Source organism: Leptinotarsa decemlineata, unplaced genomic scaffold (genome assembly GCF_025532065.1).
Source record: "Leptinotarsa decemlineata unplaced genomic scaffold, Ldec_3_MD MMD2_P_RNA_scaffold_2, whole genome shotgun sequence".
NCBI classification, from domain to species: domain Eukaryota; kingdom Metazoa; phylum Arthropoda; class Insecta; order Coleoptera; family Chrysomelidae; genus Leptinotarsa; species Leptinotarsa decemlineata.
Genome location: NW_027412529.1, coordinates 18,830,070 through 18,857,950, shown reverse-complemented (window position 1 = coordinate 18,857,950; position 27,881 = coordinate 18,830,070). Strand labels below are relative to the sequence as shown.

Below are 27,881 nucleotides of genomic sequence, written 5' to 3'. Positions count from 1 at the left end.
AATCACGATTCACCACGTTCGCAAATGTCACATTTAAAGCTTCATTTCATAAATGCCTGTCTTTTAAATGACCTAGAAGAGAGAGATTGAGTTGGTGAGTCGCCCTCTAATCTGGTACTTGGAACCGAAACGTAAAATTTAGATTTTTTCAAGTACTTTTATATTTGAGAAATGTTCAGAACTTTCATTCTACGAAGCCATGTTTCAAAAGAAATATTGAGAAAAACAGTTAGATCAAAAGCCATCAAAACTGTTTCAACAGAATGTATGAAAAAACAGCATTTTCACAGGTAACCATTCATTTTTCGAAAATTAATTCATATTCAACGTTAATTCATATCAACCAGTTATATAATAGTATGGATTTGGCGGTACCCATAACCCCAAACTTTTCACAGATGTATCTTTTGAAAACTCTTTTTTTTGTTCAGGTCTGCCAGGGAGAGAAGCCAATTTTCAATATTTCAAAAATTGGCTACCACAGAAGAGAACTTAGTAAGGCATTACTCCAGCGATATGCCAGCTCACACCAGAGTTACCTTACCAGCTCTTTCTCCTACAATGGAATCTGGTACAATTGTCAGCTGGGAGAAGAAAGAAGGTGAAAAGTTAACAGAGGGTGATCTTCTAGCTGAAATTGAGACTGATAAAGCTACAATGGGCTTTGAAACTCCTGAAGAAGGATATTTAGCAAAAATTCTTATTCCAGCAGGCAGTAAAGATGTCCCAATAGGTTGGTTTGTTTCCTAATAGCCTTTTGATTTTGAAGATCCTAATGTTCATTTGCTTTTGAAAACTGTTCTGTGATATTTTGCTAATAATAATTAAGAATATGAATCCATCTCAATGAATATTCATTTTACCAGGTCACACTAGTTCTTGAGAAATATTTAATTAGATCTCGAATCAGACTTACATATTTTAGTCTAATAGTCATGAATCTTTAGTCAAAACTTGGTGCTCCGGTCTACTTTAGGATAATCGGTCACTCAAAAGTAAAAAAATGCCTATTTCAGGAACTTATTTTTGCAATAAGAACTTTTTTCATTCAGATATCACTTCCATTTTTTGCATAAAAAATATTTATTTTAATTTCCTCAAAATTACAAATCACCAAACTAAATTATATTTCTACAAAGGACTTCTTCATTGGTTCTATTGACAGTGTTGGAAAATCGGACTGGAAAAAAATAACTTTTTTGTTTTTTGATGATTTGATGTTGAGCTTGAGTTGAGAATTGATGAGTTTCATTTATTTGTGAAAATAAATTGAGGGCAAAGCTCAGTAAAATTTTTGAAATTTGTCAACATCAATCCTTTTTCTTGATTTTGACTTTTTTCATATAGGTAATCAATAATAAAAATATCCAGAACATAATTCCAAGATTGGAGTTATATTGGTGGAATAGGAGAATGGAGGTTGCAGCATGCAACACCTTGAAAATGTGTCATTTCATGATTTTTTTATTAAAAAAGTTAGTTCCTGACAACTCAACTTTTGAGTGATCATATCTCAAAAAGAAGGCCGGAGGGCCAAATGATGACTATCGATTCATAATCAGCTGGCAAAATTACCTAAGTCTAATTACATTTTTTCAAAAAATAGGCGTTACTTTTCATCTTCTCCCATGAACTACCTCAAAAGAACTTATTTTATATCATCATGAATATGTTATCATATGTCATTATTTTCTAGGGAAATTAGTCTGCATTATAGTGGAAAATGAATCAGATGTTGCTGCTTTCAAAGATTTCAAAGATGATAGCACAGCCGCCCCTCCTAAAGCAGCTGCACCTCCTTCTTCAGCAGCTCCAACTCCCTCTCCACCTTCACCTCCTCCTCCGGCACCTGCCGTTGCTTCACCTCCTCAAGCTTCGACTGGAGATAGAGTATATGCCAGTCCAATGGCAAAACGATTGGCAGAACAAAGAAATATCAGGCTTCAAGGTAAATTTTAACTATATTTAGAAATATGTGTTTGTAGTGACGTATTCACGGTTTGTTCTTGGTGGGTGGGGAGCAAGTACGGAGAATACCAATAAAACTGGTTTAACACACTAGGTCGCTGTTATACTTCTGAAATCAAAGCCTATATTACAATGAAAGTTATTTTGATGATTTTTCAATTACTCAAAAGTTATCTTTCTTGGGGAATAATTGTCTCCTTTACTCCCTCTTTATAAGTTCCTATGTGCATGCAGGTAGATATATAAAAACAACTGTACATTCAAAATAACCAATGATTTTTTATTCTGATCCAGCTTTGTAAAAATTATTGTTTCTAATATCGAACTATTAAATTTTTTTATGTAAGGTGACCTAAGGTAAGGTGATCAACTCGATTTTTTAAATATTATGCCTGCTTCTTGGTAAATTTTTTGAAATTGTCCAAATAATTTCATTTAAATTGAGTTCTGAATCTATTAAATAGACAAATATGCAATTTTTCGGAGATAACAAAGTATCGCAGGTAAACTGAATTGTTACAGGTTTGTAATATTAATGATATGAAAACTTTGTTGATCTTTAACACAGGGGCGGTTTTAGCCTGTGTGGTGTCCATGGGCAATCAATACCCTAGCGTCTTATTGTATAAAAATGTGTGGTCGAAACTTGCTGGAATGAGTTGAAGTAAGCTTAATAACGTTGTTTTGCTACGAAACCAGGTACAGAGTAAACTTGATCGGGTTGTGAAGTTACAGTGAATATGGCGACAGAGCAACCTACCCAAACCTGTCAAAAATTGTTCATTTAAAATTAACTTTTTTGTTTCTTGCCGGAAAGTTTCAAAAATTAGTTGAGGAAATTTGACATGTTTTGATAGATTGGCCTGTCGCCGTCTGTACACGAGTAAAAAGTATTTTTTAGGAAAGACGGGGTTACAAGAAGACAACTTTCTAGTCGTTTCAAAAATATTTTGTTTTTATATGAATCAAAACAGGTACCCGCATGCGCTTTTGGGACTGGAGCGACCCTACGACAATGTGAACTTCAATTAACCATTTTAAGGCAGTTTTCATGTTGAAACAAATGTTATTGTGTAGGAACTGTAGGAACCAACAGTAAAAAAGCACAGCGCAAGCTTTATGGGCTCTATGGGTATACACTGTAAGCAATCGGCTGCATGTGACGAGCACCCGCGCGCTTTGATGTGTAGTCTTCTCAAAACCACGCTACTCACCCACTCCATTTTTATATGAGCAGGCGCCCACTACGTGCAGAACGTTACTCGCGAGCGGCTCTAGTCGCCCTAAAACACTCGGAGATCGCGTGCATTGCACCCCTCGCATTACAGGTAAAACCGCCCCTGTCTTAACAGAAAAAAAAAATGAGAAACTCTGGCTCAATCACGATATCTTCAGAGAAATTGAGAAAATTGCTGAGGAAATCATTTTACATCCATATCTTCTGGGAAATTCATTAATCAATTCAAAAATAAGTATTGGAAAAATTACAATATTACAAATTACTATAGAGATCATCAGGAGAGAGGAAAAACTCCACTTCAAGTACCATCATTTTCTGATTGATTCGGCCGTTACTTGATGAAGATCCATAGTAATTTCAAAAACTACACCTCACGATTTGATCTCCACAAACTTTATTTAAAAAAATATATAATCACAACATGTTTCGCTAGCACAGTAGCTTTTTCAAGTGTATGAATTCATACACACGCTATTGTGCTTTTTCAAGTGTATGAATTCATACACACGCTACTGTGCTAGCGAAACATGTTGTGATTAAATATTTTTTCAAATAAAGTTTGTGGAGATCAAATCGTGAGGTGTAGTTTTTGAAAGTACCATAATGATGGCCTACATTGTTTGTCAGTTACCTGTCTCTTGAACAAAACCCTGAATACATTCGAAGATATTCTTGTTATAAAGAGTTAATATCCAAAGGAAGTCAAGATGGTATCTGAAAAAAAAAAAACAAATAAATTATGAGGAAACGATCACAGTACTGATAAAATATCAGTTGTAATACTATAAACGAAAAAAACTGGAGGTTAAGAAATTATTTGGAGCAATAGAGAAAAATTGTTCAATGTAATCCCATTCAAGTGTATGAAAAAAAAATTGCTGTTCGTTTTTGAAACCAATAAGTATGATAGAAATTGAGGGTATTACTGATAATTTGGATTCAAAAAAGCGGAAGGCGTAGATTAAATTTCTGTAAATATTGTGAAGATAGTCAAATCTCAGTTAGTCCCTATTTTGCACTATTTATTTTGAAAATCTTTTGAGAGTGGTATTTTTTCTACAAAAAAAAAGAAAACAGCAAAAGTATCGCCGAAATTTAAAAATCGCAAAGAAAGTTGTATGAACAATTATAGGCCAATTTCTGTTTCACTGTATTCTCAAAAATCATGAATTTTGTATTGATCAAATGTCTTGAGAAAAAAATGATATTCACTGGTCAGTATAGACTTCGAAAAGCTAGGATTACAGAATTGGCTGCCTTGGAAATCATACAGATAATCAACATGAAATAGATAATAACTAAAAATGTATATATCAATTATATAATTATAGTAAAGAAAAGTCAACTTTGGTATTAGGAGAAAAGTTTTGGAATGGTTTCTCCCTGAATACCAATAACTTTTGAAATGTTTGTAATAAGGTATTATATTAGTACTACTTCAGTAGTGAATTATTTATTCATGAATATGATGGTAACATATTATTAATAAATTTGAATCAAGCATAAATGATACTCTAGCATAGCGATTACATTTCAAGATCACTCTCATGCCTTGATTTTTTAACTTTTGCAATGTTTGGTTTTGATTTAAATCATATAACAATGAACTGCAAAAATCAAAATAAGGTTGAATGATAGTATTGTAGACTTTTATCTCAGAAGTAGTTGATAAGTGGATAGAAATTTTTTATTCAAATATTTGAAAAGCTTATTGTAAGAGAAACGTTTGTTCATGAAATACAAATACTTGAATCTCAAATTTTTCATCAATAATTTTCAATAAGCAGGAGTTTATATTTAATTGTTTTTATTTGTATGCTGTTGTTAAGAGCATAGCTTTTGTTTTGGATAGGTTCTCTCTTTCCCTCTATATATGTATATATATATATATATATACACACACATAACTGAAATAATTATATATTATAAATATATATTTGGATATAAATTATATTTCATTGAAAATGTTTGATACATTTCTATTTCTCGAAATAATCAAAAGGCTGGTAATCTTTTGAAAATAAATCTAAATTTTTCCAAATGTACTGTGTTTTGGAATTAACAATAACTTAATATCTAAATGTCATCTCCTGAATTTCGAAATATCTCAACATACATTATATTATAACTCTACAAAGCTCATATGAGTGTTGCCCAAAGAAGAACATATCCAGCATATATAGAAATGTACGCTTTCACTGCTGGCATCAATGTTTTGATTGATTTCCGGTTTTTACTGTGGTCTTTGGTAGTTGAAACATTTGGAGATTGTAACCAAAGAAGACCACGGCAAAACCCGGAAACCAACCAAAACACATCCAGTATATATTGAATCTCATTTCATAAATTTCAAAGAAAAATGAATGTAATTCCATTAAAACAGAAATAATATAGTGACTTCTCAGTTGCTAAGTCTTTCAATAAATTTTTAATATCTTGTATTTCTTTTGTTCACGATTTTCTTAGATTTTCATCCTTCCTTTAGAGTTCCTTCATAATTAGTTCCGATTTTTTTGAGGTTTCGTTTTTTTTTAAGACAACACAAGCACCACTGTAAAATCCTTGAGGCACTCTTAGAGCCGTGCCTGTGCGAAAGTAGTTATTATTTTTCATTCCCCAATGAAACAGTGTCGTAAAATTACCAATTGGTGTCTAGACATGTCGTGAGAGCTTAGACTTGCTGGTCTGGATGCAGGTGCGGGTCCCAGCACAACAATCTCCTTGATGGAGGGCCAGACACAGCGCTGTCTGATGAGCTTGATGATGGCTCTGGCACCAGGATGCGACAGTCCGTTGATGGCATCGAAGGCTGGCCTGCGAAAGGCGGCTGTCAGGAAGGGCCGCGCCGTTGAAGTGGAGACGTCGCAGAAGATGGCAGTGTTGGATCCAGGGATGGTCACTTGGCACAGGATTAGGCCAGAGTCATCACTTTGACGGAGTTCCTGGAGCTGCTGTTCCTGTTTGTGGGACGCTGCGAGGGCCTTGAAATCGAGTGGGGCAGCAATGTAATCGACTGGGAGAGAGCATCTGCAACCGCATTATCCTTACCAGTGATGTGCTGGATATTGGTAGTGAATTACCCGATTAAATCCAGGTGACGGAACTGGTGAGGATAACACTGCTCAGACTTCTGGAGAAAGGTGAAATCAGCGGCTTGTGGTCGGTCAGGACGGTGAAGTGGCGCCCTCCAATGATGTGCAGGAAGTACTTGACGGCTTTGTAGATGGCCAGACTCGAACTCCTTTTTTGGCAGCGTTTAGACGGTCCAGGGGAGGCGTCGCGGTTTGGCATAGATGGGCTGACCTGGCGTCGTGTGGATGTGGTGTACCATCTGATGCTTCACGTTCTCCGTGTTGCACGCCCGATCCCGCAACACTCACACTCGTCGTGTGATCAAGCAAGCGTCCGTTGCGGAAGTCGACGAGGAGGTCGAAATATGACAAGAAATACACACCGATAATCATAATCATAATCAAACACATCCGTGATCACGAAGTTCCACGTGAAATCGGGGCGGAGACTCAGGTCAAGAGTCATCAGGATCAGGCCGTACGTGGCGATCGTAGTGCCGATAGCCGCCGACAGCTCGAACCCGGTTTTCACCCGATGACCACGAAGAATTCTACGCTAAAACACAAACAAATCGACACCTGTGTCTATTAAAGAATCCACGGCACTGTCCCGGTCTGTTAAAAATAAGCGGCGTGCGGTGGGGCAGCTGTCACTTGCCTCCATCAGCGACTGCCCGGCGCGTTTTCCGCGTCGAGGTCACCAATGTTGGGACTAGTAATAGGTGAATTATTATTTAGACTGACACAGTGTTTATCAAATAATAAAATTCTTTGGTAGCAAAAACAACGACAAACAAAAACGAAACAGATAATTACAGGTTAACCTCGAGGAACTAACGCTAAGTCTTTTTTCGATCAGCGAGAAGATTTTAGAGCGGGTTTAGTTCTCGGCGGAAACCCCAGAATAATAATATCTACCTCAGTTGAAATATTTTCGAAGTAACCCTCGAAAATCACCACTGGCAATGGTCAGGGTCATAAATATAATGAACAAGGGTCAACCACTTGGGCCCGAATTCCATTCGAGTTCCGGAGAGCGACCTTTGTCTTATTTGATAAGAGTGTATTTAAAAGATCCCAAGTTGATAGTCGTTCTAAAATATCCATTCGTTTTTCGGCAATAAACATTGTTTCGAGAGAATTGCAAAGCTACGCGATGGAAAAATACGAAAATAATAAGAAATAAAAATAAAAGAATAACAATAAAAACCCAAGCAGACGTATATTTTGGATGACTGTTCAATAATAGAGTAATGAAAGGTTGATTTCCCAACAAAAATTTATAATTCTAAATAAAAATCACTAAAGAAATGAAATATTTCTAAACTAAGTTGTTGTAGGAATAACCGTACATCTTTTATTTATGGTTTACCTTTCAAATTTCCCAAACTAGTGAACTTGTGAACAAGAACTAGTGTTAACAAGGTTTCTCTAAGATAACTTTTCCTCTGCTTCTTGTTCGTGGAATAGTCTTCTTTATCACAACCTTTTCAAATAACATGATAATTAGATGATAGCTTAGATACAACAGTAGTTAACGTTCCTGCAGTGATGTTATATAGGTCAAAGAAATCCAAAATTGATTTTGTCTTAGGTAAAGGGACTGGCCTATTCGGATCCATAACTTCCTCTGATGTTCCAGCTGCTGCAGCCAAGGCAGCTCCAACAGGTCGTGCACCAACTCCTTCGCCAACCGCTTCAGCAGCACCCTACATGGATATTCCAGTAACAGGAATGAGGGGAGCTATTGCCAAAAGACTGTTGCAATCCAAACAAAATATTCCTCACTACTACTTATCGGTGGAAATAAATGTAGATAAATTGATGGCAATCAGAGCTAAGTATAACAAGAAATTGGAAAAGTCTGGTGTAAAATTGAGTGTCAATGATTTCATTATTAAAGCAGTAGCCCAGGCTAGTTTGAAGGTGAGTTAATAACTATTTCACATGTAAAATTGAAGAGTTATTTTTGGTGAATTTAATGGAATCAAAAGTTGTTAATGTTCATGGTAATATAAGAACTATTTCAGGTTCCTGAAGCAAATTCCAGTTGGATGGATTCTGTGATTCGTCAGTATAAAAGTGTAGATGTTAGTGTCGCAGTATCGACAGACAAAGGATTGATTACACCTATTGTCTTCGAGGCAGAAAGAAAAGGGGTTGTTGAAATCAACAAATTAGTTAAGGCGCTAGCTGCCAAGGCTCGTGAAGGTAAATTGCAACCCCAAGAATTCCAAGGAGGTACCATCAGTGTATCAAATTTGGGAATGTTTGGAGTCGATAATTTCTGTGCAATAATTAATCCTCCTCAGAGTTGTATTTTAGCCATAGGAACTACTACTAAGAGATTGGTTCCTGATTCGGAAACAGAAAAAGGGTAAGTATTTTTTAATCCAGTGCCCAATGTAATGAATTATGCAACATTTTTGTTTAAAGGGTTGGGGTTCCATAATATTATATTACCTGAAATTAAAATTTTTGTCTCAACAAAGAGAAAATGTGTACAAAGAATATTCATATATACATGTTTTTGCTGAATAAGTGCGACAAACTTCAGTGGGTGATTCTGCATAAAAAAGTAATGACAGTTTTCTATATCTATATAAATTTTGGTTGCCAATGGTTCGTTTTCTGAGATATGGGGTGTTAGAGTTTGTCTTCAAAATTTACTACCTATGTATTGCTCTGAAACCTGTCGAGATAAGCAAATGAAATTTGGTGGGTGTTGAGAGGTATTTATTGCGCATTTGCTGACATGTAATTAGGAATTTTACTTTTATCATTAGCGCGCATATGGGTAATGATCTCAATGTTTGTAAAAAAAATGGTAGTTTGATAGATAGATACATTTTATTCAACTACGATACGAGACATTACATTTGTGACAAGTCCAGGATTACTATCATTGAAATACTGTGAAAAATGTAATATGTGTATATACAGGCCATTTGAGTTCATTGAAATCCATAATCAATATAGTTTTTCAATACGGACATGTATATTCTTTTACACATTTTGGTAGTCATTGTAATTAAAAATTCATTGATATATTACAACATATGTATTACTTAACGTTTTTCCCGAAAACACATCATATTCTATATTCTATAATTTTTTTATTAAAAGCTCCAATGTTACTGAATTCTGTCGGTGATGTCGTTCATTGATATCCTAAATATTTGTCATGGTTTTCTTAAAAAGAGAGACCAATAACATTTGTATCAATACCAAGCCATTCATAATTTCAAAATGTCTCTTGAAAATTTGTAGCTACCTAAATATTTCTGTTCAAAATACTGAATTCAAAAAGTCATAGATGATTATATTGAAAGGTATATATTTTTAGTAGTGATTGATTTTTGGGAAAGTTTCTGGCTTTCTACTACTCCATCTTGATACAAAAGAAATTAAGAAAAATCCCTTCTGCAACAGCTACTTTCATATAAACATTGAATTACATGAAAGACAAATTCTTTCGAAACAAATTCTTTTATATGAACACTGAATTATACAAAAAAGACTTTTCTCTATTCAGTTTGTATTCCAAACATAGGTGATATTCAGTAGAAACATGATAAGTAATATTTTCTTTTATTGAAGTAAGCTATGAAATACATGAATATGACTGTCAAGTTAATTGTCAAACACAAAATAAATTAGTTATTCAATTTGGTGAGCAATTTTAACGAAAAAACATGAATTTTTCCAATGACGAAAAAGTGGATATGCTTTTTGTTAATCCAAGATGTTTGAGAAATGGTACCAAATGTATGGAATGTATCCTGTATCTGGAATTGTATCCTGAACGACGAAAGCCTGATCAAAAATATTTTCAACGTATCGAAAATAGTTAATGAAATTATGGATCCTTTGAAAAACCTTCCAAAAGAAAATGTAAGGTTACTGAATGTGGTGAACTACACAATACAATACACATTCCTAGAAACAGTGAACGTAGAGAAAATCCAACATAAAGGATATTACCTGATGTAACCCAAATACAGGCTAATTTACCTGCAGTACCTGCACTAAGGCATTCTAACCTTATGAAAGAACAAACAAGATGATGAAACGTTCAGTTTGAGTAGAGCCAAGAAGATGATAGATAGCACAGCCAGCTATCGATAGCGCTCGCATATAATAAATAGAAGTTATAAAGCTTCAAATCCTTTTTGTTACATGTTAATATTAAAATATTGAAAATAAATTTTTTTTGCATTATTCAATATATATGTATAAAGTGGATAATCTTGGCAACTGGAGAAATGTACAGTAAAATGGATTAACGAGGTCTCTCAGTCAAATAATCAAAAATCAAAACTCTGCTCTACTTTGCCAAGCTTTTGCTTCTAATGGGAAGCTTCTTCAGGGCCTATAATTTAATGAGTTGTGGATTTTTTTGCCAAAATAACATAACAAATCATACTTACAGTAAAAATGAGTGAAAAACAATGAATTGAACATATAAATTGATGAAGAAAGTTGAACATTTGTAGGATTTTTTTGGATTTGACAAATGTCATACCTTCACATAAATGCCATTTTTCAATGGGTATGATGATTTCATAATCTTGATAAAGAAAACGTTATTGATTGATACAATTTTCATTATTATTATGATTTTGATGTAATGTAATGTAATAATGTAATGTATATACATTAAATGATATTAAAAATGATTTACATGGAGTAGAAATATAAAATGTACAATTCATGAATTCTTCTGTGGAATAGAAATAGATTAGCTTACTTTTATTTTGAATAATTTTTTTTTTAGATTTTTTACAGATCGTGAGTCGCACTACCAATGCGCCAATTCATCTCTGTGAGGAGTTGTATTCGATTGGAAATTGCTCACTTCTAGATATTGATATATATTTTTCCATTAGCTTTATTCCTATTGAATAAATGAATTCGTTAATTTTTTTCAGATTTAAATCATCGGAATTTCTCAAGGTAACATTGAGTTGTGATCATCGGACAGTGGACGGAGCTGTAGGTGCTCGATGGCTTCAAGTTTTCAAAGAAAATCTTGAAGATCCAGTCTCTATGATAATTTAAGAAAAAAACAATTTCTGAAAATGTGATTCTTGAATTTATTGAACATTATTCATGCTGCCAATGGTCAGCCTGACCAACACAAACTATGGAGTGCCTAGATCACATTAAATCTGAAATGAGGAGAGTCGGAGCAAATTTGTATCTAATGAAGACATAATGGAAATTGACGGGTTAATCACAAGTATTATATAAGGTTATTGTCTATTTCAGATATATTGTACAGATAAAAAAATTCAATTTCTTTCTGTTGAGTGTTTAATTTAATTACAAATTTTCATATTTATTAACGTTTCTCAACAATAAAATTCACTTATTCATAAAGTAACAACTCCATAAACCATATATAAGAACTTCTAATCAAAATATGCATCTATGTGACCTTGCAACTTCATTGTTTTCAGTCTTCACAAACAGGTGTCTTTTCTATTAAGATTATTTTGTTACAACTCTCCTTGGTGAAAAAGTTTATATCACAAAATGTTCAGTTATTAAACATATTGATTTTATTATTTATTGACATCGATTTTTTTCATATATAAGGTGATCTATAATTTTGTGACTTGTTTCCAGTTATACTCAGAGTTTGAATTGCATTTATGATACAAATTCAACTTCAAATTGATTTTAAAGTTTGGTCTCACCAATTTTGAAATATGTACGTACTCTTCAAAACCGTTATGCTTGAATTCTTTTATGTTGTGTAAATATGATATAGATATTTAATAAATTATATTGGGAATATTTGGTGAAATCATTTATAAAACCTTTAAAAAAACTAAAGAGAATCTCCTAACATTTAAACTCGATCTTGAATTGTAGTATCATAGTGAAAAAAAAATAAAACTGGCTAATTTCCCTAATTGATACCGAAATTAGATTATGTATCAATAAATATGTTCGAAAATTGATAGACAGATGTCAATTAACGATTTTCAATTTGATTAAAAGTTCTCATTCACTAGGAAGGTCACTGAAAAGCAGTAAGTTATTTGTGACTCCTTTTTATATATAAGTGATTTTGTTTCATATAATGCTTAATGTATGATTTTTATGATTTATTAACTATATTTCAACTTCATTTTATAGTAAAACCAATAATGATTGAGAGTAAAGCGCGTTGTCATATCTAAATTTTACGTTACCAGTTTATAGCAGAATCAAAATATAGTAAGCAGTAGAGTTGTAGGTTGTGGCAAATTATAGATAATACACAATACTAGTACGATTAAAAGGTATTATTTATGACAAAAATCAGTAATGAGCTTGTAATGAGTAATACTTATACATTTCCTGATTACTGATCAGTTAAAATTCTTTATTTTCTGTATAGTGTTAGATATTTATTACAACTAGTGGCAACGCTGTATGCAACGATATTTCTGTCTTTGTCACTTTACCGTAACTTCCATCTCATCGTTGCAGTCCTCACTAATGTACTTGCAGCCATGAGCGTATCATTGGTTTGTGAATTGTACGTTTTACAGTTAAGTTAGTCATCAATCGACGTGTTGTGATAACAATTGGTGAAAATAATAGTGCTAATAAGTGTTTAAGCGTTACATAATTATATTTCTACACCGTTCTCAAACTACTCAAAAAATGGGAGACATGGTCGGGCCTTCCACGTCGAAAAAGGTAAAACGGTCGGAGTCTCGGTCAGTAAGAGAAAAACAAATTGTACTGCGAGTATTTCACTGTCTTGAAAGAGATCATCAGCCACCAAAAGATGACTTTGTGCATATGTGCTGTAATTCTACGTGTGTACCTTCGAATAACCAACCGGGCATTTTTACATCATTGAGTTCCACAATTACAAAAGATGAATTAGTTGATATGTGCTCTGATTATACCGGTGTACCAAAATCATCGATTTACAAAATACTAAGAGAAGCAGAAATTCATGGGGACGTACAAACGCCAAAAACTAGTAGCGGACGAAAAAAAATCACAGTTGATGAAGAAGCCAAAACCAGTATACGCAGAACTATTCACAGTTTCTTTTTCAGAAATGAGCTGCCCACACTACAAACAGTTCTGGAGGCACTTAGCGATCATGAATTGGTCCCAAAAATGGGTAAAGAAACTTTTAGGAAACTTGTACACGAAATGAAATTTACGTACGGAAAAGTTGACAGGAAAAGCATTCTCATTGAACGTCAAGAAATAATAGCATGGAGAAGAAACTATCTAAGAAAAATTGACGAATTTCGGAAGCTCAAAAAAAAATTGTACTTCATGGACGAGACATGGGTTAACCAAGGACATACGGTCAAAAAAGTATGGCAGGATGGTAATATAACAAGTGCACGACAAGCTTTTATTGAAGGTTTGTCAGTTGGGTTAAAACAGCCATCTGGAAAAGGTAGTCGTCTGATAGTTACGCATAGCGACAGTGGATTTTTACCAAGTGATGAATTAATATTTAAATCTAAGAAAACAGGCGACTATCATGAAGAGATGAATGCGGAGGTGTTTGAAAAATGGTTTGAAGGCATCATCCAACTTGTGGAACCTGGGTCTGCCATCGTCATGGACAATGCCCCATACCATAGTCGACATTTAGAACCATTACCGAAACAATCATGGAAAAAAGCAGCAATTCAAGAATGGTTAATTAATAAGAACATCCAATATAACAAAGATAGTTTAAAGGCAGAACTACTTCAGCTAACAAAATTACACACAGACAAATATAAAAAATTCGCAGTGGATGAAATGGCGTTAAGTCGTGGTTTTAAGGTTACCACCATACCACTGCGAATTAAACCCAATAGAATTAATCTGGGCGCAAGTGAAAGGATATGTGGCACGAGAAAACAGAACATTTAAATTAGTGGACGTGCAACATCACCTACAAGAAGCTATTCGAACTGTTTCTGCAGAAGACTGGAAGAAATGCATGCAGCATGTTTTAAAAGAGGAGCAAAAAATGTGGGACGTAGACAACCGTATTGAACACAATATTGAACCAATCATAATTCACTTTGATGATAGCGGTAGCAACAGTGATGAATCTGAGGTTGAAGATTAGACGAAAATTTGTACATTTACATTTATATTATATTCTATTTGAATAGAATATAATATAAATGTAAATGTACAAATTTTCGTCTAATCTTCAACCTTTTTGATAATTATCAAAAATTTGTAATTTGTATTTTCTAGTACCCCTGACGATGAGTTTAAGTTACTCGAAAGCTTGAGAATAGTTATAATGAGTTCACTTATCAATTGCTGCAACCCAATAGTGAAAAAAAGTATATATATATATATATATATATATATATATATATATATATATATATATATATATATATATATATATATATATATATTTATTAATATTGTTAATTTATTTGGTACCTACTATAATTACCACGATTATTACTCCGGGCCGTTAGGCCCACCTAATGACTACAACGATTAGGTAAATTACGATATTGCAAAGTTTTAATGAAATAAATAAAAAATGTGTATGAATATTTTAACTAATTGTACTAAGAATTTTTCTTTCATTCTTAACCCTCTCAAAAATTAATAAGCACGCCTTCGATTTGCTGTCAACTGGGCTTACTTCTACTGTCAATCATTATTGGTTTTAGTATAGAATCATTTATTATTATGTTCACATTTATTTATATTTGCAGAGGTGTTATCATTTATATTTATAATATTTTTTGGAAAAGCTTTAATGACTTCTGTATGACATATTTTTACCGGGTTTACCAGTGAAAACTTCACATTCACTGAATATTTGGCATGGTTCTATGATACCCACAAGGAGATGATGCAAGAAATTATTTCAAACTTATGATTCTTAGATAATGAGCAGATTGTCAGAATCCATTTCTGCATACAAACAATCAAAATTATTTATTGAATAATCAGTACAATGGATTGTTTGAAGGTGATTGACAATGTTTCGTGATGAATTTCACTAGTTCGGACTTCCATTGTCTACTATATAGGTAAAATGATTTGAAATCCCTGAAACAAGTAAAAAAGAATAATTAAAAAAGAATAGTTGAAAATAACAATTATATTAAGCAACAATAAACCTGAAATGAAATGATGGTGAAATAACCTACAAGTAAAAATATAATAATTGAATAATTGTTTCAGGGATTTCAAATCATTTTATATAGTAGACAATGGAAGTCCGAACTAGTGAAATTCAGTACAATGGAATCAAGAAATAAAAATACACTTAAACCAACAAAAAAACCGTAAAAAACCTGATCAAGAATTCCGAACGATACACAGACGGTGAGATAGGGGGGCGTTATTTAGGTCAGATCGTATCGCTGCGCCTGTAGAACGATAAATAAGGAACTCGCGTTCCCTGGGGCTTCAGCATGTATTCTATCTGCACGGTCTTGACCGATGAATCGTCGTACCTCAACCAACATAGCTGACGTGGAAGGCATTGGTTACGTAGTGTCCCATATTGGCCTCTTTGCCGTCGTGGTAATGCTTCTCTTCTGGAGAATGTGTTTTCGAAAAAGCCAGTATTAAATCAATTTTCAAGGTGAATTCAAATTTCAAACCCTAGATAATTCTCCTGCAACCGTCGTGACTATAATCGCAAAACTTCAAATGCAATATGAGAATAACAGGAGATTCGTAGAGTATTACTTGCTCCCACGCTTCGACCTGGCCATTAGTTTTCGACGAAATCATTCCCTCTAATCTGTTTTTGGAGATGAATACCTCAAGTGCTTTCCTGACAGTCTTCACTTTCCCAATGTTGAGAGGCAGCTCGAGGAAAGGCTGGATCACTAATGTGATCTCCGGTACGATGTATGCTCGACTTTAGTTGTCTCTCAAAAATGTCGGTTATCGGTGTACTGGCGAAGTTGATCCTTTTGTTTACATATCTATTATTTTTTAATTCTATAACCTCCCACTCGAATCTCTGCCCTCTTCAGTGTAACATTTAAACAAATCCATTAACTCCAACATTTCATTATTCAGACCGTTCAAAAGAAAACCAAGAAACTCTTCCGCATCTTGCTTGTCCACCCTCAATCCAGTCTGTCCTCATGCTATGCAACATTTTATAAATCCACGTCGGGCCGAATGGGGGACCCGTTTTGATGATAACTGCTTGGTCGTTCTTGACATTTTTACCTACTTTTGTCTCGTCCTAATGTTGGAAGGTGAGTAGTCAAACTGCCTCACAAAACGACACATTCCAACTACAACCAGGGTGGAATTCCCTATCACGCTCGAAGAGAAGTTTTTGCTTTGACTCTTCAGTAAGTTTTGAAGTGGTGGAAATGCGATCATGTCTTGCAAAATCGAGTTGATGTATCGGTGATTGCTTTGATTAAGCAGACCCTTTGGCTGCAAACTCACTGCCCTACCGTTAATCGTGTATGTAGAGAGAAACTCGTCCATCCTTAACAGCCGGGATCCACAAACCGATTGACCACTCCAGAGTTCTTAAAGGGGCACAAGGGTAAATTGTTGTTGGTTTTCGGCGGCCTGGTCAGAAGTGACTTGGTCGAATCTGCTGACGGATTTGGACGAAACATCGGATTTGTACATACTTGTCGTCGATTTTGTGAAAGAGATCGGGTTTGTTATTCCAAGTCTCTTGATAACTAATTCTTGTGGGGACTGTGAGGGCTCAGCTAGATGACTAAGTTCAGCTTCATTTAGGGTTCCCACTTCCTCTTCTGTCAGAGCTTGACTGTTTTGTTGAGAGTCTTCCACCACACTGCACAACTCCAGTTCTTGTGCTGTTGTTCAGATAACTATGAACCGTTGCATAAAAACATGAGGATCGGATAGCGGCATCGGAGAAAGAGCTTTGTGACAGATAATGCTCGATTGGGGATGAGGATAGGATTGGTTGTACCATCATAGGTAGATCTGTTTAAAAAAATCTGTTTTTTCTGATAATCCCATGAAAAAAATATATCAGATGCTGATGTATTTTTTTTCATGGGAAACATGAATAATTCACTTAGTGTTTTTGATTGAGGAATTGTACCTAAACATGAAACTGCATTTCCCTTTGAATCAGAATGTTAATTATCTGAATCAAGAAAGAAGTAGCTCTTGGGTCATTTGAATAAAAAATTAAATCATCTCCTAAATGAATAAATTCAAAAAATAATGAATTTTGGAAGAAATGAACTCGAAAGGCATTTTTCATATCGGCGATGTTTTTCTGATAGTTTCTATATCCATTTCATAAATGTTGCGGACAATATATTAGCAAGTCTCTACTAACACTACTCGAAAGTGAAATATTCAATTACAAAATCTTCCACCCCTCCTAAGTTTTCTTCTCAGGTCTAATAATCAAGGAGGATGTTTCGACACAATAAGGTTATGAAACTCAAGTATTTTGACATTGTCAAGTATACCTACTTCAGTATACTTTTGTCTCCATTAACAAAATTGAAAATCAAATATTTGTAACTGGCATTTTCCCAGATGCATTAAAGTTCTCAAAGATTCATCTTTTTAACACAATTTTCATCACATCTCAATATCAGTTTTTTCAAAATTGATAACTTTGAGAAAAAAGTTTTCTGAGGAATCACAATTTGATTTCCGCAGAGAACGTTCAGTAATACAAGTTGTGTTGAATGCCCCAATTTATTTGTTCGAGAGACTTGAACGTGGCACTTACACATCAATCACGCTTTGTGACCTGTCCAAGGGTCACATGTGTCTCTCGTGACATTTTCTTGGAGAAGTTACACTACTATTCGGAAAGTGTCTGTCTCTCTCAGATGCGTTTATCTAATTACACAACACAACAAAAAAATATTTTTTGAATGTTTCCTACACTAAATTAGTCAATTTCTACTAATTTTGGGGTGATAAAAACTAAAATAACAATGAAAAATTTTTATTAGCTCTGGTTTTTGAGATACACAGTACTTAATCTTAAAGAGTAGTTATACTATACGTGAAAAGTGAAAGTACATAAAACAATATTGTTATGTTTCTTTTAGAATATTTTAAGTACAAAATTAATAAAAAAAACATTATTCTTAGTGTTTTGACAAATAAAAGAAGTTTGTACCAAGTCCATCCGATTCATTGTAAGATCGCTGTCGTTTAGCTTGTCTTTTATAAAACACTTCTGGAGCATCCCTACACACAGACCAGCAGTAGTCTGCAAGCATTGCTTCATTCCAACGGCCCTGATATCTCTGTTCCATTAAGGCAATGTCTTGATGGAATCTTTCTCCATGTTCGTCACTCACAGTTCCACAGTTTTGTGGGAAGAAATTAAGATGAGAGTGAAGAAAATGAATTTTTAAGGACATGTTGCATCCAAGTTGGTGGTAAGCTTGAAGAAGCTCTTTAACCAATGCTGTGAAGTTATCATCTCTTTTGTTACCTAAAAACCCTTGTACAACCCTCTTAAAGGCTTCCCAGGCTCTTTTTTCATTTCCTGTTAAAATCATGTCAAAAGCAGGATCATTTACGATTTCATGGATTTGAGGCCCAATAAAGATGCCTTCCTTGACTTTAGCATCACTCAACCTGGGAAACTTTGCTCTCAAGTACTTAAAAGCTTGTCCTTCCTGGTCCATGGCCTTCACAAAGTTTTTCATTAGTCCCAACTTAATATGTAATGGGGGAAGGAGAACATCCTTAGGATCTACAAGAGGCTCGTAAACTACATTTTTCTCATTAGGGTTTAGGTCTCGTGTAGGCCAGTTTATTTTTTTATAGTGAGATTTTCTATCCCGACTGTCCCACAGACACAAAAAACAACAGTACTTGGTGAACCCCAATTGCATTCCTAGGAGTATAGCAATGACTTTCAGATCACCACAGATGTGCCACTTGTGTTGTTCATATTTGATTGATTGGAGAAGTGTTTTCATATTTATATACGTTTCCTTCATGTGAACTGCATGACCTATAGGAATAGAGGGTAGCTGATTTCCATTATGCAGAAGTACAGCTTTTAAGCTTAGTTTTGAAGAGTCTATAAACAGTCTCCATTCAGATGGAGTGTGATCCAAATTCAAGCAGTCCATCAAACCATTAACATCAGAACAAACTACGAGGTTTTCTTTTTTCTCAAAAAAAGGAAGCAAATCTTTTTGACGCTGTCAGTACTGAGATATTTTCACATCATGTTTTAGAAGATTCCACTGTTGTAGTCTTGACCCTAACAGCTCAGCCTTTTCCTTAGACAAGCGAAGATCTCTTATAAGGTCACTCAACTCTGCTTGACTAATTCTGTGCGGATCACTAAACCTATCGCTTACCTCAAAATCAGGGTCATAGGATGTAGAAGGATGGGTTGCTCCTTCTAAACAGTCTTCATCACCTTCCTCTAAAATTTCATAGTTTTGGGGTGGAGAAGGGACTGGCAAATTGTCTGAGTGTGGTACAGGCCGAAGAGCAGATGGGAGATTAGGGTATTTAACCGTTCCTCTTTTCTTCATAGATAAACCTTGCTTAATGGGAGGAGTTAAGCAGAAATAACAGTCGTCTGTATGATTGGTAGGCTCACGCCAAACCATAGGTACTGCAAAAGCCATTGCCCGGTTTTTATTTTTCAGCCACTCTCGCAATATGACGGAACAAGAATTACAACATATATGAGGAGCCCATGATTTATCTTGGTCCCCAACTTTCACACCAAAATAATGTTCATAGGCTGTCTTAACGATAGGTGTCATTTTACGTTTCTGAGCCTTAAATGTTATTTCACCACATATATAGCAAAAGCTATCGACAGAATTCACACACTTTCGAGGCATTTCAGATCAGCACTTAAATTAATTTAAAAATCAACTTCACACGATAATTTCAATAGCAACCACGTGCGTACAATTGACAAACTCACATAGGTTATGTTTACTACTTAAGAACAGCTGATGAGAGGGGTGTTATGTAAACAAACATGTGTACCAACTGTTGGTGATGAAATATTTCATTTGTTGAAAACTCAATATACATATATATAATATAATGATACTATATCTTGAAAACAAGAGCTAATATATAATTTTTATGGTCACTTTCGGTTTTACCACGTGGAAATACATTGAAATCATCTAATTTCAACCCCGAAACAAAAACTTTGTTGTGTTGTGTTATTATTAAACGGTAAACTGCAATAATTTAGCATTTAAATATGAACCTCGTGAGGTGCAATTGTTGCATCTCACGATGTTTAGCAGTAACCAGACTTGAAATGGCATCTGAGATGTTTGCGAAACATCGAACTTTTGACAAGGAACACAACGGATGAACAACTTATCATATTCCACCATCGGTGAACACCTACACTGTTAATATATGCGTCTTTGACATTATAACGACGTTTCGGCAAAATCCCACTTACCATATTCCATATGGGAGTTGAATTGCAGATAACTGCGGAAACATTGGTTTCAAATTCAGCTACCAAGCAGAGCACATGAAAACATTTTCAATAATTTAAATCAACTTAATATAAAACCTAAAATTTGAAATTTTTTGCCCTACCGTAAATGAAGATTTCTAGATAGAATCTTCACTTAGTTAAAACTGTCATTTTAAAACTGAATTATTTTCATTTTACAAAAAGTCGAGTTCTTTGAGCAGACAGTCATATGTACATGACTACAATACAAAGAATGCTGATACCTTTCAAATATATCGTTTTTGTATGACCAAATTTGAAAAAATAGCAAAGAAATAACCAGGAAAGGAATTTCTAGCAAAAACATAACAATCTGCACTGATAGTAGAGAAGCTCTATTAGCCTTGAACAGATAGCGTGTTACCTAGTACTAGAGTGTCACCAAGATTTAGCTATGCAAAGCCTCGGTGGATAATAACATTATCCTGAGGTGGGTTAAAGGGCACGACAGGAGTAAAGGTAATCGCATTGCCGACTCTGCGGCTGGACTAAGAATTTTAGGAACCCGTAACACCTACGGCCTGATGACTTCGACAATTGCGGAACTAGCCAAATGTCACACCCATACTCAATTCCTAAAGAGATGGAATGAAATCAAATGATGTAATCTTACCAGGATCACCCTGGGCAACCCTGATGAGATGGCGCCGAAGAAATATCTGGCGATGACCAGGATTTCTAACTGGCCACTGTCAACTAAGGAAACACCTCCATAATATGGGGCTAGTAGACACACCTTTATGCAGGATGTGTGAACAGGAAGATGAGACTGCCAGGCATGTCCTATGCGAGTGCCTGGAATTATCGTTAATAAAAGAGTGTGTGTTCGGCGAGTCTTAGCCTACACCTGCCGATATAAACGAGATGTCTCCCAGTGACCAGTCCACCTTCATGGAAATGACAGGATGGACGATGACCTAGGAGGACAACTCCTCGGGAGGATGTACAATTGGTCACATGTGGCCTAATTGCTGTGGGCTTACACTCACCCTCCCTACTCTACAAATACAGGGCATTGACTATAATTTGTATAACAATATTGCTGCAGAACATATACTCTAACTTTTATTTAAAAAAATGTCAAAAGACTGTCTGCTTCTACTCTGTCAATGAATGTTTAGAACATATTGTCATGAGCTTCAATTGACAATGGTTATTATCCAAGTTTTTGTAATTTATATTTCTTTCTTGCTTGGTAAGGTTTTTGTAACAGATTAGATTTTAAAGTGTTTGTGTTGTCTAATAGTTCAAGTCATATTCAAGACTGGAGGTCCACAACATAAAATGGCAGGACTACACTTTCTTGTCACTAGACTTGCTTGCTTTGAATATAGAAAAAAAAACGATATAGAGAAAAACGGTATCAGGGACATAGCTGAAAGCATCAGGTATCCTTCAAATATAGGCGAGTTAATTAGGGAAGAATGTGTGAAAGCTATTTTCCGGATTTTTTTGGCCATGATCTGTAGGTTTTTATGCCTGACGTTTCATTTACTTCTGTGGAAGATATTATCAAAGGCGTTGTGGTAACGGTGGCAGTGCCTGAGTTGGTGCTCGAGTTGTTGTTCCTGTCGTTCCGACCGCATTAACTACCTATGATTCTGGTATTTGACTCTGGTTTTATATTATTATTAGTGGGCGCGGCTTGGTTTCTCTTAATTGGATTGATGTTAATTGCCTCTTTTTTTTGTTGAAATTATTTCTGTTTTTGCATTTTTATTTTTCTGTGTAATAAAATGTTTGGTCCTTTGATATTATACTGCGGGAATTATTTTGGCAGGTTATACAAGCTGCTACATATTCTTTGATGTCACTGACCACATTGGGCCAAAAAGTTCTTCCTGTGCTCTCCGTATACTGGTGTTGATTCCTTGGTGACCAACATGGATTTTATCCATCATCGTCTTCCTCAAAGTCTTAGGAACTACCAACTGTTTGTTTATAAAATGAATGCATTGTGTTCATAAAGTTCATGTTCATGGTGAAAATAAGGTTTTGCTTCTTTTGGAACAGAACCCAGTAACTTGGGTCATCCGTTCTTCAAATAGTATATTAATTGCTTTAGCTCTCTGCTCATATTTGTTTCCTCTTCGAGTTCCTCTACTCTTTGTTTACAAGCTACTATAGTAGGGGAGCTCACGATGCAAAATGGGAATTTACTCGAGCGTCATAGAGACCTATTAGGTTGCAAAGCTTAGATGATAAGAAGAAAAAATGTTATATAATATATACCTTTTCATCGGTGGGGCAAGCTGCTCTAGATTATTAAATATGTAAAAAAAAACTGTTGCATGGACATACTCGAGCGCGTCAGATATTGATACCATCAATGTCCTACGTATTTTTATTAATGCTGGTATGTTAATCTGATCGTTTGCATGATGTGGGTGGTTGTACGTAAGGGTCAAAAATGAAAAAAAAAAAAATTAATCGAGCGCGTCAGATTTTCTAAGGGGGTGTTAAGTGGACGAAAAAAAGCTCTCATTAAATAATCTGACGATTTCGATCTGATGCAAACTCGCGGTCATTATTATAATGTGCAAAAAAAATCGTCATTTTGAAATACTCAAGAGCGTCAGCTTAAGATATATATGGTTCATCTTTATGTTTTAGACGTGCTGTCTTATAATCTGACGATTATCTAGAGGGATTCGCCTAATCTGACAAAAAAAAAATTAAATTTTTTTTTAGTCATTGAACTTGATTAATTGAAAAGCTCAGGAAATAGCATGCAAATAAATAAGTGTATGTTTTTTAAGTAGAATACTTGTATTTATAAAAAAATAATTTACAAAAAATGCTCAAAAAAATGTAATTTTTTATAATGAATTGATTAATTAATGAAAAAAAGAAATGAAACTTTCTATGTTTTTTACCACTTTTACAATATATAAGTTTGAAAATGTCCTTATAGGACGGAACTGCAGTAACATTAGTTACAAATAAAAGTGGTAAAAAATATAGAAAGTGTTAGTTACAAATAGAAGTGATAAAAAACATAGAAAGTTTCATTTCTCTTTTCTTCATTATGATTTCCTACCACGTAGTAACGGCTACATCCATCAATTAATTGATTAATTTATCATCATCTTCATCACGAACGAGTCTCTGTGATCAGCTGTGATGGCGTCATGGCAACAGAATTCAGAGTGGGGACGGAGTGAGAGAGTAATAGATAGAGAAAAAGTGAAAAAGGAATAGAAACGCAGCATTACGCAGCTGCAGGCATTAAACTTTCTCGACGAATTTTTGCTATTTCGGCTTGCGGAAATCGTCAGATTATATATTTTTCGATATCCTTGAATTATTTTTTTCAAAATAAAAATAAAATTAGCTACGCTCGAGAATGTCGAGATGACGTTATTTTTTTACAACTTTGCTGCCCTCCCCTTTCTTTACGTCACTCTCAAATTGTCAGATTACTGGAATATAAACTTTTTAGCAGGTAATTAACTCACCCTATCTCAATCTGACGCGCTCGAGAATTTCTGGTGATCACTTTTTTTTTACTAATCTGATCCTTTATCCTTAACGGGCGGCCTTATATATGGGGCTCATATTTGGTGGAGGTACTTAACCGGGTACAAGGTATCCCCCTGTATATTAATCTGCTGCGCTTCAGTAAATCCCGAAATCCCCGCTTGGGCTCCCCTATTACTACAATGAACTGAACTTTGAGTTCCTCTAGATTTTCAGTCACGGATTGATCTTGGTAAACGGTATCAGGCACACACATTGTTTGGCCAGGTTGATATTTTAATTCATTCATATTTTAGAAAATGTAAAACCAAACTCTGCAGACCTAATGATTAGTCAATAGGTTTATGAATTGAACCTAATAGTGGTTTATGACCTGTGAATACTTGATATGGCAATAAGTATGATAGTGATAATGTTCACAAGCTGTAAAAATGGCCAGTATCACTTTCTCAATAACAGAGTATCTGGATTGGGCCGTGGTTTAAAATGCTGAAGCATATGCTACTGTGTGGTCATTTTAGAAGAGTTTCGTTGCTAGCACCCGTAGATATGGTTATATTTTCTTACCCCTTGAATAAAGACAGTACTGATGCTTCAGAAACTAGTTTCTTCAATATGGAGCATATATCTCCTTTATTTATCCACACCCAATGTTTATCCGTTTTTAGCAGATTTCTCAAAGCAAAAGTTTCCTTTGCTAAATTTGGTAAAAAACTTGAGATAGTAAACATTAATAAAAATAGTTGTGGTTTCTTGTCGATATTTACTATTTTTAGTTTTGTAGCACCTTTTCCTCACAAATTTCCTGATTCCACTGGCCCAGATATTTAAGTTTTAAGACTTCTAATTGTTTTTTTTGAGAAGGAAAAAAGGAAGGGCAAAAACAATAATTCAAAAACTAACTATAACATAACTAAATACGAACAAAGCACAAAAAAAGATAAATCAGAACTGAATTTGTGTTTTTTATCTTCAATAGGATTATTTTCACAACGTTTCGGCAAAGTATCATTTGCCATCTTCTGGTGGTCTGGAGTGAGTTTACACACACACACACACACACATATATATATATATATATATATATATATATATATATATATATATATATATATATATATTTGAGTGTTGTGTCCACGAATTGGACACACAAATGTATTGGAAAGGCTAATTCCTTCCTCTCCAATATATGAAGTAACATGGCTCTTCGAGTTTTCGGTGGCTTTTCATCCAAATCTGTTGCAGTCGAATATATATTTCTATCAATTGACGTCATTTCTCCACGATTATTTCCAGGTACAGTCTTTCAGTGGTTTCAAAGATGACATTTTTGCTGTATTTTATTTTAATCCATTTTCCGCTGCTATCATGTAAAGTAACTTACTAATTTATAATTGATTAATGATTTAATTATGTATCTACTACGTTGTTTCGAAAGTTTGTCCGTTTTCATGAGCCTACTTCAAACTGTAATATCTCAGTACGGTAATTTATGAAACAATGCGGATCGGCGCTGTTGAGGAGCTGGATCGGACTTCTTCTGTTGACCACTGCAGGCTGCTGCTGAAGCAATTTTCAGTGCATTTCGTCGATTTCCTAAAAATAGGACTCTGCTGTGATAGTTTGGTCCGGTTGCAGAAAGTTATAGTGAAATACACCAGCCGCTGACCACCATACAGGAACCGTAACCATGGTCTTCTTTGGTGGGTTATCACCTTTGGGAAGTGCCTGGGTGTCCATCGGTGTCCAATCACCGCCTCGAACGTCTCCTGTTGTTATGACACGTGGTGAATCCGACCCAAGAAAGGATAGTTTTGGTTGTGCAAAAACAAAGAACAGACTTCGAAACGCGACAGTTTCTGTCGATGATTCAAATCGTGGGGCACCCACTTTTCGAGCGTTCTGACCTATTCAATACGTTTTTAACAATAAAAAACCGCATGGGAGATGACGTCCAGTTCTTCCGCCATTCCGCGCACCGTTTTTGATGGGTCAGTCGCCACTAGCACCGTTTAGAAGTAAACACAAATAAGTTCACTCTCCGCCATATTTGGGTCAAGATTTCCCACCTCGAATTTTATGCTAAGCGAACCTACTGCGACACCGACTGAATCTGATGGGTTTACCAAGCGAGCCAAGTCGAGGCATGCAATATTATTACAGAGTGAGTCGTTTTAAGTGGTGGTTTTATATTGTGAAAAATTCGTGTCTAGTTTCAAAATGAACAAGTGTCGAGCTGTGGGTTGCTATAATTTGCAGGGTGATGTCGGCATTAATTTTTTTCGATTCCAATTGACGAAAACATGTATGTTTCTGTAGTATTCATTATGTAAGATTGAAGGAATGAAGATATAACGAAAATCATAAAATGAATTGTTATAGACCAAATATATGCAGACTTTTTTATGAAATTAATTTGATGACATTAAACTTTACGAATAGTATATGCCTCAAAAGTAATGATATAAAATGACAAAACAATCATCGGAGTTCCACTGGAAATCCACAGAGGAAAATAATTGTTGAATCGCATTTTTTTATTTGGCTAGTACGTATCTGTAGGAAAAATATTACTTCCACTGAAATATCTGCAAAACCAAAGTATCAAATGTATATTCAAATAACTTTTTTTGGAGCCTACTGTTGCATACTTTTTTACCAATTCATCCACATCAATGCTGGGTATAAAAAGTATTCTGATTGAAGCTGTTAGGCAATTATCAAAAATTGGATTAAGAGTTAGGGGTATCATTTCAGATTTAGGTTTAAATTTTTATACACTTACCAGTAAAGATGTCAAAGTGACTGTAGAGCTGCCATATTTCTTTGTTGATGACAAACAAACATTTTACTTTTTTGATACTCCTCCTCTGCTGAAATGTAGCAGAAACCATTTTTCGATGACTTTTTGAAATTTGATGAATTTACAACAAACATGAGTCATCTTGGACAACTTTACAACTTGGATAAGGAAAAGCAATATAGACTAGCACCCAAATTTACTGATTCTCATTCATTTTCAACTAACTTTCAAATGATAAAGGTTAAATTAGCAAGTCAAGTTTTCAGTCATTCGGTAACTACAGCGATGAATACTTATGCTAGTTTCAGATACCATCAGCAGTAACAGGGACGAGTACATTCATTCAAAAAATGGATAAAGTGTTTGATATTTTGAATTCAAATCGATTTGACGATGTCAAACATTTCAATAAACCTTTTTACGGAACATAAAAACAAATTGATTTTCTGAAAGAAATGAAAATATTTCTCAGCAAATCAACTGTAATAAACGATTTCTTCTTCACATCCCTCTGGTAACACATACTAGATAGACAATAAATATCCTGAATAGTGCATATTGCCAATTGAAGAAAACAGGATTATGTGTATTGAAGCAGACTACTGGCTGACACTGAAAGTCACAGCATTCTTGGAATGTCTGCAACAGTCGGGACTGCCTTATACAAACCTAATCTCAATTAGAGAAAATGTGATCATCCAGGAGAAGAAAATACTAGGATCACATAGTTGTGGAATCACAAAAAACCTTCAGGTGTATAGACATAAACCAACCTCACACATAAATCAATAAAAATATTCTCAGTCAGCCAAACGGTTTTGGAATCAGTTGGTTCTTACCAAACAACATACCAATTGATAGTAA

At 34.8% G+C, this 27,881-nt stretch overlaps 1 protein-coding gene and 1 long non-coding RNA gene across 4 annotated transcripts; one reads left to right on the top strand and one right to left on the bottom strand.

The window, feature by feature from the left end:
* The first annotated feature begins 29 nt into the window (after positions 1-29).
* muc (dihydrolipoamide S-acetyltransferase muc) lies at positions 30-12,081 on the top strand. Of its 2 annotated transcripts, none has more exons than XM_023167239.2 (6): positions 30-290; positions 432-733; positions 1,697-1,948; positions 7,922-8,205; positions 8,310-8,656; positions 11,211-12,081. In XM_023167239.2, exons 1-6 carry the CDS (start codon positions 172-174, stop codon positions 11,338-11,340), a joined length of 1,434 nt encoding a protein of 477 aa, XP_023023007.2. In that variant the 5' UTR covers positions 30-171; the 3' UTR covers positions 11,341-12,081. The 2 variants fall into 2 exon arrangements, with proteins under 2 accessions (XP_023023007.2, XP_023022999.2); XM_023167231.2 differs by having other exon boundaries at positions 31-290; positions 7,874-8,205.
* LOC141486633 (uncharacterized) lies at positions 2,224-20,925 on the bottom strand. 2 transcript variants are annotated; one of them, XR_012467957.1, is made up of 2 exons: positions 20,675-20,925; positions 2,224-3,922 (listed from the first exon to the last, which is right to left on the bottom strand). It is a non-coding gene; the product is annotated as an uncharacterized lncRNA (long non-coding RNA). The 2 variants fall into 2 exon arrangements; XR_012467958.1 differs by lacking the exon at positions 20,675-20,925 and adding an exon at positions 7,652-7,875.
* Positions 20,926-27,881: the final 6,956 nt, after the last annotated feature.

Coding starts and splice junctions, on each gene's coding strand:
- muc (XM_023167231.2), top strand. CDS start 172: ATGTTCAGAACTTTCATTCTACGAAGCCATGTTTCAAAAGAAATATTG. Junction 734..1,696: donor CAGTAAAGATGTCCCAATAG/GTTGGTTTGTTT, acceptor ATTATTTTCTAG/GGAAATTAGTCTGCATTATA. Junction 1,949..7,873: donor AAGAAATATCAGGCTTCAAG/GTAAATTTTAAC, acceptor ATTTTGTCTTAG/GTAAAGGGACTGGCCTATTC.